We start from the raw sequence: 18,688 nt of genomic DNA, 5'->3' as shown, positions 1-18,688 counted from the left end.
TTCACCCACCAATTCTCTTGTTAATAGCTTACACCCAAGCTTTTCTTGGTTTTTGAGGTTATTTTGTTGGGGTTTTTTGGTGGCTGTCCAGTATGGGATCCAAACCCATGAACTTGATGTTGTAAGGCTCTACTGTTACTAGCTGAGTTAACTGGCCAGCCTTTTGTTTTAAAAATATTTTCTGCTTTGAATTTTCATTCTCCTTTGAATTTTGTTTAATGTGAATCTAATTCATTTGAAGAAATTATAACTCAGATTTCTATATATTTCTGATCAGTTCTACTAGACCATTAAGGTTAAATCATAAGTATATTACCTCATTTATGTAGAAATATTTTTGAGCACTTATAGTTTTTTTTAGCATTTTTCTAGTTTCTGGGTATTTAGCAGTATTTTCATGGGACTTAAACTGTAATGCTTATATGGATTTTACATTCTAGTGAATGGGAGATAGATAATAAACAAATACACATATAACATGCTAGGTCGTTATTAGTGTTATAAAGAAAAATAAAGAATAAAGCCATGAAGAATGATGGAGATGGGGCAAGGAGTGTTGTTCTACCTGGAAGGGTGGGGAAGGCCTCAAATTCTATCTGGCAGGGACCATTGTACTACACACAAAATAAATGCTCATTTATAACTCTGCTTTGTAGCTACAGACTGCAATACACAGAGTAACACTGGCTCAGACAGCAGTACCGGTGCTTTGTGGAAGTGCCCTGAAAAACAAAGGTGTACAGCCCTTGTTAGATGCTGTTACCATGTACTTGCCTTCACCTGAAGAGCGCGACTATGAATTTCTGTAAGTATGCAATCACATAGAATAAAATCCTGTATCCTTGAAAAAGCAAGTAGGCAAATAGGCCTTGTTTCATGAAAAATTGTTAAATCACCATTTTTGAATAACAATGGGGAAGAATATTATTGTAAATGATATAATATAGAGCCATAGTAATTATTACTTGAAAGGAACATTTTACACCTTTTGTAATAGGTATATTTGTATTCATCTAGATTTCAGGACTGTTCATAAGCTCAAAATATTTTGTGGCTATAAAGAAAGGTCATCGTATTATTCCTGTTGTCACTAACAGCTTTGTACTTAAGTAATAAGTCCTCTAAAATCTGAGTGAGCATTGTTGAAATGACAGAGAAGTGGACTTTAATTCTGTTAAATAGGACATTAATAACTTTTTATTTCTCTAAATTGGAGAGGTATCATGGTGAAGTGATTATGAGCCTGGACTTTGTACTATTGGATTTAAATTTCAGCTTTTCTAAGTTGCTTAATATCTCATCTATAAGAGGTGAAGAATAGGACCTATCTCAGAGTTTTTATAAGAATTGAGTTAATATTTATAAAGCACAAGGAACCGTGCTTGGTATGGAGTAAGTTCTCTATATTAGTATTTGTTAAAGTTAAAAATTGGAGGGAATAGAAATAAGAATTGGATAAGTTCTATCATACAGGTGTGTAACCTACTTTGACTTTTAACTATGGACTCCTTTGAAACTAATGAAAATTCAGAGCCTCTCCTCGGAAAGATGGACCTATGCACAAAATTTGGCAATTTCAGGAAAATTCAAACTTTCTAAAACCTATTACTGCCAACACCAATTTAAGAATGTCCTTCTGTAAAAATGTTGGCTGTGTAAACAAGTTTAAGTTCATAATGTGGATTTTTATGGTTATGCAACTGAACAGAAAGTAGGAGGAGAGAGGAAAAACAGTAATTGGAAAGTCCCTATTTGTTTACCCTGTGCAGGTTTCCTGAAAAGGGGTTTGATGTTCCTACGTATATTTTTTGAGGAGAGAACTCTTGGCAGTTAAAATATTTGCAAATAGAGGTAACATTTGGAAAAGAATTCATTATTTTTAGTTTTGAGGAATTAACGGTAAGATCTCCATTAAATAATTTAGTCACTGGAGGAAGAGAGTTACATAGTGATGTTATTTAATGGGCCTGGGTAGCTTTACTGGAAGATGTGAGGAATCTTTGGAGGACATTAAAGTTAAGTTTCTGCAGTGATTCTGATCTGATCTGTATAGATATATGGAAATTGGATTTTATAGGCCTTTCTGGAATGTCCCCTTTATTTTATAGGCAGTGGTATAAGGGTGACTTATGTGCACTGGCATTTAAAGTTCTTCATGATAAGCAACGAGGACCGCTGGTTTTTATGCGCATTTACTCAGGCATGATAAAACCTCAGTTGGCCATCCATAATATTAATGGAAACTGCACGTAAGTAGAAGCTTAGGTTATTTTCTAAAACTGCACTCATTTCTTTAAGAATACTTTTACTAATACAAGTCATGGTTTTTCAGGGAGAGAATAAGTCGTCTGCTTTTGCCATTTGCTGACCAGCATATAGAAATCCCCTCACTGACTGCTGGTAACATTGCTCTGACCGTTGGGCTTAAGCATGTAAGTGACCAAATGATTTCTCTGGGAAATAACAGTTTAAATGTTTAATTACGACCAGCATATAGAAATCCCCTCACTGACTGCTGGTAACATTGCTCTGACCGTTGGGCTTAAACATGTAAGTGACCAAATGATTTCTCTGGGAAATAACAGTTTAAATGTTTAATTAAAGTAGTATTTTATAATAGCAAAAACCCATAAACAAGCCAAATGTCCATCAATAGTGGAATAATAAATATTGTGGCATATTCTTCAATATGGTTGAATCTATTACATTTAATAAAAAAAAAAGTAAATTACAGAAGGCCACAAACAGGATGGATTATATTCATTTAAAGATCAAATCCAAGTAAAATAATATACTACTTATGGGTACATATATGTTTTAAGTTTATATGAAATATTGTTTATTCCTATTAGTTTTTTTGCTGTCTTGACCATTGCAGAAAATTTCATCTAGCCTTATAACTGATCAAGTAATAACTGAAGATATTTTGCCGTTGAAGGCTCTATGAGGGCAAGGATTTTTGTGTCTTTTGTTCACTGCTCTGTCCTTAGTTCCCAGATCAGTGCTTCCACATAGTAGGCACTCCATAGACATTTGTAGGGTGAATTGATGCTGTATCTATTTTTTGGTGGGTTAAAACTAAGGACATTTCATTTGTAAGGATTAAGTCAAATACAGTTTTCTCATTAAATTTTGGTATATTTGACATTTAGGATAAACATTGTTACTTTTCTTTTTTTGGCAGCTAGCTGGTATGTGGATCTGAGCCCTTGACCTTGGTGTTATAACACCACGCTCTAACCAACTGAACTATCCGGCCAGCCCCATTGTTACTTTTAACATTTTAAACTATTCATGGCAAGTTTCAAGATTCTTTAGTAGAAAATTCCCATAGTCTGGATATTTGACTTCTGGCATTGAAGTGTCCCCCTCTGTCTACCTGAAGGCCAGAGCTCCTTGTACGTATTTCTAGAGCTGGAGTTCTACAAATATGTTTGGACTATTGCCTCAGTAGGATTGTCTTTACAAAGAAAGAAACTGGCACAGAACTTCTTTTAAAAGTAAAATTATAGTTTTAAGAAATAACTGGGCTCTACGTGGAAGCTATCAATTCTGCACAGTCAGGGGTATTGTGGTTAATTGTATATTTTAGTTAATAGAGGATTTTCTGTAAAACAATAAATTCTTACTGGTGGTAGAATACGATAATGGACTTCTACTTAACCTGTCTTGTCATGATTGCAAATTTAGGAAGGTACATTTGCTTTGCCAAATGTATTTTGGATTGCATTATTTATATGTGCGTGTGTTTTATTATTTGTTAGAATTCATTACAACAGTACTTTGGATAGAAATGTTATACAAGTTAAATTAGCTTTACTTAATACAAAGTTACAATGAGCTTTATTAATTTGCTTATTTTTTAAGTTCTGATGAAAAGAAAGTGCCACATTAAACTTTTTCTTATCTCTTGGTTCTTAGTGGAAGATGAGTGTTTGCCAACACCTGTTTGGTTCCATGTCATCTTGTTTGCTTGCAGACTGCCACTGGGGACACAATTGTCTCATCCAAGTCCAGTGCATTAGCTGCAGCTCGTCGAGCTGAAAGGGTGGGAGAAAAGAAGCATAAACAAAACAGTGAAGCAGAGAGACTTTTATTGGCTGGGGTGGAGATTCCAGAACCTGTTTTCTTCTGTACCATAGAACCGCCATCAGTGGCTAAACAGCCAGGTACAAATAGTCTTGGTATATCAATTAATTCATACTCTGATAATTTATATAAATAGTTGCATTAGACCCTCAAAAGATTTCTTATGTGATTGAGTTAAATTTTATCTAAATTTCTTTATTGGTAAGCACTTCTTGTGGTTGGTCTAGTTTTTCCTTTAAGATGTTTTTTTTTTTCCTTTTTGTCTTTTTTACTGACCGGTAACAGGATCGCAACCCTCGGTGTCGCGCCTGTACCGGGGACCGGCAACGGGATCGCAACCCTCGGTGCTGCGCCCGCACCGCGCTCAGCCAGTGAGCAGGAACCGGTCTCCACATGGGATCCGAACCCTCGGCGGGAGCGCCGACACACTCCCAAGCGGCGCACTCTCTAGAGCGCCACCGGGCCGGCCCTTTAAGATGTTTTGATTTTTACAAACTCCTTAATTTTTTTTCTTATATTTTTTGGCCATTTTTCTCACATTCTTGTTCTTTTGTCTTGTTTTTTTGGTACATTCTAATTGACCTTAGAACTGTCCTTCTAGGATATTAGATTAGACAGTAACTGATTTATGAACAATTCAGTTCTTATTGTCATGTTTAAAAATACTATTTTACCTTGTTTTCTAGCTCAACCTCTAGAACTCAGTGAAGATATTTATATGCTATGGCTAATGGGGTTTTGCCTTTCAAAACTTATATACTTTGTTCTTCAGTACATTAGCTCAAGATTCTTCAGTGTCTTCTCATTACTTATAGCACAAACCTAAACTCCTTAGTATGGTATGTAAAGCCCATGATTCCAGCTGTATTATTTCAGGCAATCAACATTAGGGCTAATAAAAAGCTTGAATAGTATAAAAGGGCTGGAGGAGGTATTGTAGAACCTTTCTAGCACTTATGAGAGGTAAATTAACACCAATTGCTAAACATAGAAACTGGATAAATTTCAATATTCATTTAGAAATTAATTTTATGATGCTGTCCTAAGTATTAAAATACAGGTTATACTTAAATCATTCAAAGTTTGGCATGTTCACACATGTGCACAAAGTATTTGATAGATATTTACACACTGGGAGACACAATTATGGTCTGACTTTGGAGTTTTGGCAGATCTGGGTTCAAATTCTGGCAAGTTTCCCTACTAGCTTTTTTTGGGTGCGTGTGATCCGAACCCTCGGGCGGGAGCGCCGCTGCGCTTCCCAAGCGGCGCACTATCCAGTGCGCCACCGGGCCGGCCCCCAAACAACAGTTTTAATAGGAGAAAAGTTTATTTCTCTCTATTGTAAAAGAAGTCTTGAATTGGTAGCTCAGAGGTTAAATAGTGGCTCCACAGTGTGAGCAGGCACCCAGGCTCCAATATATCTGCCCTCCTATCTGAGTGAACAGCTCGTACAGTCGCTGCTGGAGCCTTGGGCATCACTGTGGAGTTCCTGCCAGCAGAAAGGGGTAAGAGGAAGAAGATGGGCCCCCTTCCCTCTTAAGATTTCTTAGTTGCCGACACTGAGACATGTGACCATCCAGTTGCAAGAGAGTCTGGTAAAAGTCTTTTGAGTTGCCAGCAGCAGAATAGAATGGAAGGCTACTAGCAGTCTCTGCCACTAGTGTTCTTGCCTGGCCTCATTTCTTGAAACTTCCTCCTTCCTTTTGAACTCTCTTCCACCCAAATAAAAATAAGAATAGAGTAACTACCCACACCTTACACTTCCATAGTAAGGTAGTTCTGATTTCCTGAAGATGCCATGCTCTTTTTGCATTATTTCTTTTCATCTGTTCTCTCTTGCATTATAATGGTATCCTCTGAACTTTCTGCCTGGAAAATGTTTGCTCTTTCTTTAGGTCTCAGCTGAAGTGTCACCTCTTTATAAGTCTCTCTGAATTCCTATATTATACTGTTTAAGTACAAACCTAGTTCTGGAGGTGGCATTAGAAACCTTTTTTTTTTCCCTTGAAAATAAGTTGTACTCACAGATTATGGAAAAACAAAAGCAACCTTTGTTGCCTCCCCATGTCTTCCTGAGGCAGTGAGAAAGAGGAAGATCCCTAGCTAAGTAGGGGTTCAAGTTCCTCACCCCCCCCAAGTAGAGTTGACATGAAAGAAATCTGAGTGCAGATGTAAGACAGCCCCAAATACTGAAGGAAACTGGCTCTTTCCTTGTCTAGTTGGTGAAGGAATAGTATTTAAGTTTAAATGGATGTAGCAGCAATTTTCCTATTACCTTAAAATGCCCTGAGGCCAGTGTTGACTCTAATGGAGAAGGATGTGGTGATGATGTGACTGCTTCCCAGTTACATCAAAGTTGACCAGGCTTAGTTGTATGACTTAAGGGCAGGGACTGCCCTAATGAAGTAACCTATGAGTTCTTTTAAATATATTTCAAAGTCATTTCATATTTCAAATGTAGTGTGAGCACCTAAATTCAAACTGTGGGATTGCAGATAAGTTGCACCAGCCAATTTTACATGTAAGAACTCATACCTACTTTAGCAGGTAAAGTTTGGTGTCCAAAGAAAGTCTCGTTAATGGGCATTAGCTTAGAGGTCCTAGGCCTCCATGAGGAAGGGACTTCCCAGAACTCCCTTACTTAGACTTCTTTCGATCAGATCTACACATTCTTTTTTTCTATGCTTCTGCTGTATTTACCTCACAGTCCTTTAAGAGTTTTAGCTCTTGACACTTTGTTATAATGCTGCGCATGTTTTCACCCCAGTAAACCACTTAAAGGATAGAGTCTTTATAAATATATTTGAATGAATCATTTATTTTATAGTGAAATTTAAAACTATCTTTGATTCCAAAAACCATATAATGTCATGTGCATCATTACTCTGAGTATATATATGTGCTTAAACATAAAATATCTAAAATAATGCCTCTTAACCTTGAAGGCGCATACACATCTCTTAGGATTCTTGTTAAAATGTAGACTGACTCAGTAGGTCTAAATATAAGATTCTGCATTTCTATCAGACTCCAGGTGATGCTAGTGTTGCTGGTCCTTTGACTCCACTGTGGAGTATCAAAGGTCCTGAACAGCATTGTCCAGTAGAAGTATAATGTGATCCACATATGTAATTTAAAATTTTCTTGCAACCATATTAAAAAACATTAAAGGAAACTGCTGAAATTAATTTAAACAATATATTTCACTTAACCCATTTTATCAAAATATTATTTAAACATGGAGTCAATATTAAAAAGTGTTAATAAGGTGTTTTTCATATTTTTTTCATATAAAGTATTTGAAACCTGGTGTGTATCTACATTTACAGTGCCTGTCAATTCAGACTAGTAATACCTGCAAATGGCTAATGGTTACCATTTGGACATGGCAGGTCTAGAAGGCCTGGTTTATATACCTAAGAACACTTTAAATGTGTGACTGATAAGGTTAGCTCTAAGTGCCTGTCAATTCAGACTAGTAATACCTGCAAATGGCTAATGGTTACCATTTGGACATGGGAGGTCTAGAAGGCCTGGTTTATATACCTAAGAACACTTTGAATGTGTGACTGATAAGGTTAGCTCTGTATGCATTGTTCAACTCTTTTCTTCAGCTGTATTTTCTTTACGTCTGTGGAACTTCCAACATTTTTCTTTTTATATATAGAGAGAGTATACTTATCAGTGAATTGATTGTATTAAAGTACCACTTAACTTTATATGGTGTATTTAATACAAATAATACATTCTTTTTTCCTTTATGGTTGTAATAATTCATCATAGAGTGATCATACTAGTATCTCTTTATTCACTATGTAATTTTAGCCTCCTTTTACCAGTTTCTCATCATTGCCTGTGTTTCTGAAGGCATTTTGCTTTTTTGTCAGCTCCCAGATTATCTTTGCAAAATCTGAACAGATGATGTTATTGCTCCTCTTAAAACCCTTCAGTGGCTTCGCAGTGCAAACCCAAACTTCTCAGCATGGCCTACGAGGCCTTGCGTGATGTGATCCCAGCGACACCCCCCCTCCCCCCATCTTATGTTACTCTTCCTTTTGCCCACCAGTCTCCAGCTACTGCCTTCTGGCTGTTTTTCCCCACAGCAAATTGTTCTTTAAACAGTCATACCCTCTGTCCAGAATTCATTTTCTTCAGGATTTTGCAATAGTTTTCTTCTCTTGTTTGTGTCTTTACATGAATCACCCTGGAGAGGCCTTCCCAGATCATCCAATATCAAGTAGCCTCCCTGTTAAGTCACCTTGCTGTATTCTCTACAATGTGCTTGTGGCAGTTTGAAATTTTTTTTTTCAAAGTTTGTTTGCTTGTTCATCTATTTACCCAATTAGAACATAATAAGTTATCTAAACAATGAAATGGTTAAAGATAACAGTTGTTTATCCTATAGATTTGGATCATGCATTGAAATGCCTTCAGCGTGAAGATCCCAGTTTGAAAGTGAAGCTAGATCCTGACTCTGGACAAGTAGGCATATTGTTACTTAACTGCAGAAGCCTTTCCATAATAGCTTGTGCTTGTGTGTATGTGCCTACATCTAAAACATTGATTGTTTATGCCCCTGAAAGAAGCAGCTTTCTTTTTGATTCTCTCATAATGTAAATTTCTGATTATTTATGTGGACTGTCAAGCTAAATAAACAATTTTCCTTAATTACCTAATATAATTACACTACACATAAATAAACTACTCCCCAACATTTTTGACCTTCCAGAGGATAGCCTTTTGTGAAATTTTGAAGTTCAACCCCAAGACAAAGCCTTGAGCTTCTTATGCTAAGGCTTATAGAAGAAGCATACTAGAAGGAAGTCTAAAAAGGTGCATTTAATGACAATGACACACCTAAAATGGGTAGAAGTGACAGATTACAGTCTAACAGTGTTGTAGGAAGTAGAGTTCTAAAGTAGGTACAGAACTGTGCTGTATAATTTAGCACAGTAGAACAGGTGCTCTTGATTCATCAAGAAAACACTAAGTTACATTCTGCATCCTCTTTTTAGGAGGACACGGTAACATTTATATAAGATCTTAGAAAGAATTTTTTTAAGAGTATAAATTTGTCTTTAAAAAGGATAACTGATTTAGTTAATCTGGAAAATAAGGGATACTTTATTTTCCCAAAATTCCAGCTAGATGAAGTAGTAATTTAGTTTAATTGGTCTTGAAGGCTACAGTAACAGTATTAAAACAAACTTTTTATTTTAAAAACTTTTATTTAAAAAATGGTGGTACATCTTTTTAATAGCAAATAATATACAAGTGTACAAAGTAAAGAATTAAAGTCCCCCTTTCTGTCCCCCCATGTCATTCTACACAGGTAACCGCTGTGCAAACTTGGTGAATAGCCTTCCACACTTTTTTCCCAAACATTTGTTCTACTGTGCTATGTTATACAAAACAGTATTTTTTTCCCAAATATTTATGTACAGATATATATATTAACAAGTCATTCTATTTGTATTACTCTACAAATTGCCTTTTTTCCAAATAATTCACTTTTTTTTTTTTTTTTGGCAGCTGGCCTGTACAGGTATCCGAACCCTTGACCTTAGTGTTTTAACACTGTGCTCTAACCAAATGAGCTAACTGGCCAGCCCAAATAATTCACTTTTTACCTTTATGTCAAAGTATAGCAGTCATACACCAAGTAATTCTGTTTTTTTTTTTTTTTTTTTAATTTATGATTATAGTTTTACTTCAGCAAAAGGATACAAATCAGAACCAGTGAAATAAAGAGACTCATAGGGTAAAGTCTAGGACAGTTGTAAATGCAAAGCTTCCTTCATCCTCAGGGCTGTGTTTCCCTCCAAAGAGTATTGCCAGCCAGAGAAGCTTACCTGAGCCTTTGGTGTCCAGGGTTTTTATTGGAGCTTGATCACATGCTGCCCTTGTGGTTGACCTCTTCATCCTCTCCCATTGGTTTGGGCTAATACCTTTCGTCTGTAGTTCCTGTGGAGGTCAGAGCTGATATGGCATGTTCCAAAGCCTGAATCACAAATCACATTCTTAGACTGTCTGGTGGACAAAGCCACCAGGCAAACAAAAACACTTGTATCAGGCAGGACATTCCAGGGACCTATAGATGACCTCCCGCTAGCTGAGATCAAAGGCCAGATCTCCTTTTTGGTTAAGTTAACTCTTTGCTACACAGATGGCATGAGAATAAGATGAAGCAAATATGGACTCCTTGTACTATGTATGCTGTTTCTCATACACAAAGGTCTTTAGATATTTCTTTTTTTTTCTTTTAATTTTTAAATTTTTTTATTGTAGATATCCTTTCTAAAAAGAAATACACATCTCAGTTGGTTTGTGATGCAAATTTGGCTGTTCTAACAAGGACCCAAAATAACATTGGTTCAAAGAACATAAGTCAGTTTCTCTCTCACATGAAGGTTCAAGGTAGTCTGGAGGTTGTGACCGCCCACAAAGCTGTAAGGTGCCCTGGATGGTTGGGAAATGTGGTTGGGAAATGTTTTGGCTTACCTATTCGTTAAGAAAAGGTTTTTACCTTTCTCTTAAAGGCGCAATCCAGAAGTTGTTAACATCAATTACACTCATGTTCCATTGGTCAGAACTTAGCTTTGTGGTTGGGAAGTGTAGTCCTAGCTAGATGCCACTTGCCCAGCAGATAATTCAACTATCATGGAAAGAGAGAATGCCCAAGTAATTCACTTTTCATTGATTTATTATTCCAGTCTGAAAAGTCAAAAACAGTGTTTTGATGTAGGAGGCCCTCCAAAATTGCAAAAGGAACTAATTAATGAAAATAATTATTTTTTGAAATAAGTAATGAAAAATTAAATATATTAACATCATACCTTTAAAAAGTATATTACGGTAAATGTAACTTTTTCCTTTATCTTTATTTTCTTCCTCATATAACCAGACTGTCCTGTGTGGTATGGGGGAGTTACATATTGAGATTATTCATGACCGAATCAAGAGGGAGTATGGACTAGAGACCTATCTAGGGCCTCTGCAGGTGGCATATCGAGAGACCATCCTAAACTCAGTTCGTGCCATAGGTAAGAAATAAAACATTTAGGACTTTGTTTTTGTGTCCCCCTCTCTCACTCCTCTCCCCTCCCACCCTTACCTCTCATTCCTTAAAGCAGGGTTCACAGTTACCAGTGTCCCATTACAGGAGACAGTTTTTATATGTGAGTTCTTTTGTTTTTTTAAGATTTTCTTTTTTTGGGTTTTAACAAAGAAAGCCCTATTTCATTACCATCCATGATATCTGCTGGATAAGCCACTGTGCTTTTCAGTGGTTATGAGATAGAATGAGCCGTTGAACTAGATGGCTCATTCCAATCCTCACTGCAAGGATGAGTATGAGAATTTGAAATTGATGTATTATTTTTCTCTATAAAGTAAAAATATAAAATTAATTTCACTGTTTAAAAAATGTGATAATCCCATGCTGATAGTATTCTTGACAAAGTGCAGTTTTTATATTTCTATATTTACATATTCCAAAATGTAGGAGAGAATTTGAAATTGATGTATTATTTTTCTCTATAAAGTAAAAATATAAAATTAATTTCACTATTTAAAAAATGTGATAATCCCATGCTGATAGTATTCTTGACAAAGTGCAGTTTTTATATTTCTATATTTACATATTCCAAAATGTAGGAACTTGTAATTTTTCTGCATATGGTAATTCCAGTTTGGTTCTATTAAGCAAAAGAACATGATAGCAATTATTGCTACTCATCCCCAAAGAGAAAGCATAGACAGGTTTATGAAATAATATAGAAAAAAGATAGGATAACCAGGTGCTTTTAAGCCCCTTGATACTTTGTGGAAAGTCCAGGTGGTTATGCTTCACTGAAACTTGAAAAGTTAAACAAGCAGAATATAGGAGCAAGTGACACGAGGAATTCTGTTTCTGGACTATATATTTGGAAAAACTAAAAATGCCAGAAAAACATAAAAACATCTTTTAAATTAATGTCTGAGCCGGTTAGAATGTAACAGCAGTTTCCAAGAGGTCAAAAAGGAGGCAGGAGTAGTAATCTAGGAAACTAAGTGCCACAGCCAGTAGCTATTCTTGAGGAATCTGTAATCATCTCCAACTTAGCACTTGAGGGCCACATCCTCATGGAAAGAGGACAAGTCCTCTCTGCAAAAGCAGGGGGCAAGGCAACTTGTCTCTTTGGCTCTGGGGGCTGGGGGCAAATTTTCTGAGAATTTGTAATCATAGGCTTTTGACAGAAGTTTTTCACCTAAATTCATAGAACTGGTATGACCTGATAAACTCCAAACCAAGAAGAATTTAGTTTGAAGTGCTCACGGATTGGTAGTTTTCCAAGGAACATGGAAAAAACAAAGGGTCTCTCCAGAGATATTTCTTCATCCCAGGCCTCAAAGAAATCCCACACATTAAAGAATATGAACTCACAATAAATTTTTTTAAAAATCATAAAACCATGAAAAGCACAGTGATCAAAAAGGCAATAGAAATGACAAACACTAGAGTCAGACCAGCAAAGGCTTCAGATACTGGAATTATCAGATGCAGAATATAAAAGGAAGTATTAATAAGGTATGAGACTATCAGGATAACCAGACAATGGCATGATCTCACATATATGTGGAATTTTAAAAAGTTGAACTTACAGAAGTAGAGTTGGTTAGTGGTCTGGTAGGGTGGGGTAGTGGGGAAGGGCGGGGATACATTGATCAAAGGATGCTGTCAGACAGGAGGAATAGGTTCTGGTGATCTGTTGCACATCATGGTGACTATAGTTAATGTATATTTCAAAATAGCTAAAAAAATGGATTTTAAATGTTATCATCACAAAGAAATGATAAGTATTTGAGGTGATGGATATGTTAATTAGCCTGATTTGATCATTCCACAATATATACATGTATCATCACATTGTACCCCATAAATATATACAATTATCATTTGTTAGTTAAAAATAAAATAAAACTTGAAAAAAAATAAGCAGGCAATGGAACATCATACTATGAGTGAAAGAAGGGAAATGCTCAAAAAATGAATGAGGGGGTGACTATCATAGGGAAACAGAAGCTGGCTTGGAGAGGCTCCACTGGCTGAATCTGGATTAATTTGAACACCAAGATAATTAAATACAGTCATGCACCAAATAACTATGATTACGTCAACAGTGGATCACATATACAACAGTGGTCCCATAAGATTATAATGGAGCTGAAAAATTCCCATTTCCTAGTTACATAACTACACTGTGGTGTTTGCACAAAGATGAAATTGCCTAATGACACATTTCTCAGAACACATCCCCATTGTTAAGTGACGTATGACTGTACAATAATTGTAGACCATTGAGAAAAAAATAGGAATATGAGGGTCCATACTGATAAATACGTAGCTTAATAACTGTGGAAGAAGAAGAAGTGTTCTTCCTTATAGTGGAATGCCAAGTGCTGACTGTTAGAAGTTGGGAGAAGGGTGGGAGAAGGGCTGGAGTTGGAAAATAGACCAGGTGACTTTCACCAACATGGAGCAAAAGCAAGTTGCAGAAAACATACAGTGTAATAACAAATTCAAAATGAAGCAGAAGTAAACTATTACTTAGGGATACATGCATATGTGATATGACTCCAAGGGAAATCATTGAGTGATTAAATGTGATAGTGGCTTCAGAAGGCTTCTAAATACTGGGTAATACTGTTTCTTCAGTAGTTTTAGCTTTCATGAATGCTCGTTTTATTTTTAGCTTATGCGTGTATTTTTAAATATAAAATATTTTATAATGTAAAAGTAAGCTTAAGAAGGACTTATGAAGAATTGTAGATTATAATTAACTCTTGGTTTTAAATTTGGGCTGTGAGTCACTGTGTTACATGGCCACTCACATAAATACATCATAGTTTTGTTTGAGTAAAATATTGGAGATTGGTAACAGCTATTGGTTGTTGGCAAATAAGAGATACTGTTTTCAGTCTTACAAAAACCACTTTACTAGTTTTCTGGGAAAGAAATCATAAAGTGCATAAAATATTACTGCAAGAATATACAGAATTTAAGTTTGTGGATTGGCAGGGTTCAAACCTTTTAATTTTCATTTGCTAACCTTTTACAGTCTTGAAATGTTTTATCATTTGATGTATTACTTTCTAAGAAAAAGTTTGTAACTGAAAGAATTTTAATCACATAAGAGATGTATAAAAGTATAATCTTCATATCATGTGCCTCAACACATCTTAACACAAACAATATTAATAGGTGATAACAGAGCAGGTTTTGACATTGATAAACAGGAAAGTAGATGTTTTATTGGTAGAACTGTTTATATTGTGTTCAGTGCCATTGTTAGTATTCTCTCCTACTTTATCTTCTATGAGACCTTGAGCTTATTGATTCTAATTTTGCCTGTTGTATCACCTTGACACCTTTCCAGAACAAATCTCTGAGTTACCATATTTAATTTGTTTGCATGCAGATACCTTAGATAGAACTTTAGGAGACAGACGGCATCTTGTGACTGTAGAACTGGAAGCAAGGCCAATTGAAACATCATCTGTTATGCCAGTGATTGAGTATGCTGAAAGTGTTAGTGAAGACCTTTTGAACGTCTCCCAAGAGGCCATTGAAAATGGAATTCATAGTGCATGCCTCCAAGGTAAGGTACTCAAACACAGTTATGCACCACATAATCATGTTTCTGTTGGTGACAGACCACATACACAGTGGTGGTCGGAGCAATAGGCTATCTCATGTAGCCTAGGTGTGTAGTAGACTATACCGTTTAGGTTTGTATAAGTACACCCTGTGATTGCTGAACGACAAAATCACCTAATGTAGCATTTCTCAGAAGTATTTTCGTTGTTCAGTGACACATGCCTGTAAGAGTATTAGTATCACGCTTGACCATTTAATCACTCTTTATGTTACAGATTATTTCAGTCTTTCTTTCTAACTTTATTATTGTTTTCTATTTCTTTGCACTTCTCAGTTATTCCTTACTACGTATTGAGTCTTGTTAGTACAATAGCTTTTTTCCCTTGTCTAGGACCATTGCTTGGATCCCCAATTCAAGATGTGGCAATTACTTTACATTCACTCATAATTCATCCTGGTACCTCCACAACTATGATTTCTGCCTGTGTCTCAAGATGCGTACAAAAGGTATAGAACTATCTTAGTGCTTTTTGCTTTAAGGTGACTCTACTGAGTACAGTACCACTGATCTGTAGACAGCTGTGCTTATAGTGCCTTACCTTGTGTCTTTGCCTCCTGAGCCTTATGGTCAACAAGGACAGAAGGAGTTCTTAACTGTGGAGAGTCTTACACTTCCTTAATCACCAGCTTTTTATTTGAAAGAGGACCTTAAAAATGACTGTGTAACACAGATTGCTATTGAAATATCCTCTGATTTTGGCAAAGAGGCAAGTTTCCATAAGTGGCATCTTTGCATTCTCCCTCCAGACATGCAGCCACTGGAAGCAAGCTTGGTAGGTTTGAGCAGAAGATATATCTGGGGTTAGCTTGGCCCCCCTGAAGAACAGATTCAGGGTGAGCATCTTCCCTTCTCAAAACATCAAGGAATTTGGTCTTCTTGATGTGGTTACCTGGGGGAATGTCCTTGAGTGTTGTGTGGACGCTCTGTTTCCTGCCTCAGTAACCTACCAGAGCAGAACTGGATTAACTCCTAGGAGTGTGGTGTGCTGCGTGCCAATTCCATGCATTCTTCTCAGCATTAGAATGCCCTAGTTTCGTAGGTGATAGATTTTTGCATTGTAACACTTGCTTTAATAATCATCTTATAATACTTGAACTGTGTTTGATACCTGATTTAATATAATCTTATTTGAATCCATGATTATAAATTTAATTTAAATACCCCTAGTCCCTGACTTAAGAAGGCTGAACTTAATTTCATATAAGTTCAAATTTATACTTTTTAAAAAACCTTTTTTAAAAAAAAAAAAAAAAAAATTATTTTTGGCAGCTAGCCCAAGTACAGGGATAGAACCCTGGACCTTGGTGTTATCAGCCCCATGCTCAAACCAACTAAGCTAACTGGCCAGCCCCTTTAAAAACCTTTTTGATTAAAGCTATGCTTTGAAAAAATAAAATTAAATATTGTTCACCTAAGAGTATGGTTATAAATAGTGCCTACAGCGTAGTCATAATTATGGATTGAGAACATTCACCTTCAAGTAATTTGTAAAGTTTCTCCTGAAGCTGGTTTTAATATTGAAATAACGGTAATCTAAAAGATGATATAATTTTCTAAATTAGCCCCAAGTCCCAGTATATTGGCCTATCCTTCAAAATGTAATATGTCTTCTAAAAATAAAATGTAAGTATTTCTGAGCTAATTAGCCTTTTGGATAAGATTGTACTAGAGAACAGGAATTAACTTTATGGAGCTTACCTTTAGTCTTTAGTTTTAATTCAGTACTTTAAATGAAATACTCCCAATGGGAGTACTCCTACCCATTAAGCTTCATCTAGTGAGGAAGCTCCTTTTCTCTGCGTACAAGAAGTTAATGGTACCTCACGCATTTATTGAGCCGTCCATGTTGTGCTTACTGTTTATCAATACTGGTCTTTGGTAACAGTTCACTGGGCACTGAGAAGGACACAGATAGGATGATTTTATTTTTCTCTACCTAAAGGACCTTATGCTTTAGTAAGGAATTAAATATAGCCAAATAATCAATGTATTAGATAGAACAATCAACTTATTAGGTAGAATGCCATAAAAGTTAGGAAGCAGGGAATTAGGGAAGATTCTTGGAAAGAAATAAATATTTGAGTTGTGATGATTTTAGAGGATTTGGGCATAGTGAGGGACATTCCAGACAGAGAGGTAAAAGAGTCCCTTTGGCTGTAGTAGTGGGTGAAGAAGGCAGGGGAGTAGTGAAAAATAGTGTTAGGAAAGTGAAGTGGCGTCAGACTGTAGAGAACTACATTAAGGAGTTTGAACCTTGTTCTGAAAATAGTTCAGAATAAAATTTCCAAAGAGGGAAGTATAATCATTAGAGTCCAGAAGGGATTGGAGTAGGGAGAAGATAGACTAGGACAGGAAATGGACCAGGTCTGAACTAGGATACCAGCAATAGGAATGGAAATCTTACAGCTTACTAGGGGAAAAGGAAGTCAAAGATGCATGTCCAAGTGATGCTATCGACAGAAACAGGGAAGTGCAGAGAAGAGTGTTTGCAAAACTGAGCTCATCATTTGCTTTGGGGCATACTGGGGAGCTGTATGGTATTCAGACACTAACTCAAAGCAGGCCAATGGGGTACAAGACTAGAGCAGTCAAAGAGTGTGGGCTGGGTAGGATTTAAAGTTTTCGAGGAAGCCATGTACTTGCAGAAGGTGTTTTTGAAACTCTGCAATTAGGCAATATTGCCAAGGAAGGCGGTGAAAAGAGAACTAAAGGCAGTTCTGTGAGCATAGTACATCCTATTAAGTTACAAAGAGTTCAGTGCTTTCTCAGTTGTAGCATTTTTCCTCTTAATTTTTAACTTTCCCTACTTCATTTTATTCTGAAAGACATTTTCAGTTTCCATAAATATATACATATAGGTGAAAATGGAAGTCAGCTTTTATTCAGGAATACCAGTGACCTAAGGAGCATATTCTTTTCTTTATGTGCATGTTCTTCTCGGCCTTTGAAGTCTAAGATTCTAAACAGAAACAAGAAATGGTTTATTTTAAACAGAATGTGTTCGGCTACCTTATTGTGTTAAAAAAAAAAAACACGTTTTTTTTTGTTTTTTTTCCTTGGTTGCCTTCTCTGGCATGTGGCATAGACTATAACTGTAGACATCAGGAACAGAAACATGAGGTTTAAATATGAAAGAATCAATCTTTGAAAGGGGAAGACTGTATTCTTTCTGTGATACTGGCCACATGTTCCCAGGAGTTCTATAATCAAGCTTTTTGAAGTACCCCCTTGCAACATACCATACAAGAGATCTAGACATACTGTTACCGTGCATGTACAGGCAAACACTGAAGTTCTTGACTTCTTATAAGTTATGTTTATAAAGAGAGTTAAAGCAACCTTGTCTTTTGCTAGAGCCCTAGGCTTAAGAGTATCAGCAGTATTAAAGTTATGATTTTTTTAAATAGAAATTTGATTTCTGATTTATGAAAGAGGGGTTTACGTTCTTTAATTTCTTTAGGCTCTGAAGAATGCTGATAAGCAAGTTTTAGAGCCTCTGATGAATCTCGAGGTTACAGTGACTAGCAATTACCTCAGCTCTGTCCTGGCAGATCTGGCACAAAGAAGAGGGAACATACAGGAAATCCAGACTCGCCAGGACAACAAAGTTGTTATTGGATTTGTTCCCTTAGCAGAAATTATGGTAGGTACTTTGTGAAAGAAAAGTACATATTCTTTTTTTAATCCAGGATGTATATATGCCAAGTAAAAATAGGTAATCAGACACCTAAAAGAAGCATCAGGGCTTTGATTTAGTGTGTTTCAACCATCAGGAATGGTTAGGACTCTGGATTTAAGTAGTTGAGGAAATCCAGGGATTACAGCCTTTCAGGGGATTGTTTCTTTTCTTTCTTTCTTTTTTTTTTTCTTTTTTTCTTTTTTACTGACCGGCAACG

At 36.3% G+C, this 18,688-nt stretch overlaps 1 protein-coding gene across 1 annotated transcript in view; it reads left to right on the top strand.

The window, feature by feature from the left end:
- GFM2 (G elongation factor, mitochondrial 2) overlaps positions 1 to 18,688 on the top strand; it is a 40,973-nt gene that overhangs the window by 20,960 nt on the left and 1,325 nt on the right. Inside the window, exons 12-20 of the mRNA XM_008586054.1 lie at positions 657 to 805; positions 2,109 to 2,249; positions 2,333 to 2,432; positions 3,980 to 4,169; positions 8,498 to 8,574; positions 10,997 to 11,135; positions 14,553 to 14,732; positions 15,123 to 15,238; positions 18,253 to 18,435. Coding sequence (XP_008584276.1) covers positions 657 to 805; positions 2,109 to 2,249; positions 2,333 to 2,432; positions 3,980 to 4,169; positions 8,498 to 8,574; positions 10,997 to 11,135; positions 14,553 to 14,732; positions 15,123 to 15,238; positions 18,253 to 18,435 — 1,275 coding nt within the window. The remainder of the gene's footprint in view (positions 1 to 656; positions 806 to 2,108; positions 2,250 to 2,332; positions 2,433 to 3,979; positions 4,170 to 8,497; positions 8,575 to 10,996; positions 11,136 to 14,552; positions 14,733 to 15,122; positions 15,239 to 18,252; positions 18,436 to 18,688) is intronic.

This window comes from Galeopterus variegatus, unplaced genomic scaffold (genome assembly GCF_000696425.1).
Source record: "Galeopterus variegatus unplaced genomic scaffold, G_variegatus-3.0.2 Scaffold3814, whole genome shotgun sequence".
NCBI lineage: Eukaryota > Metazoa > Chordata > Mammalia > Dermoptera > Cynocephalidae > Galeopterus > Galeopterus variegatus.
Note: the sequence above shows the minus strand (reverse complement) of the source record. Positions and strands in the feature narration are given on the sequence as shown.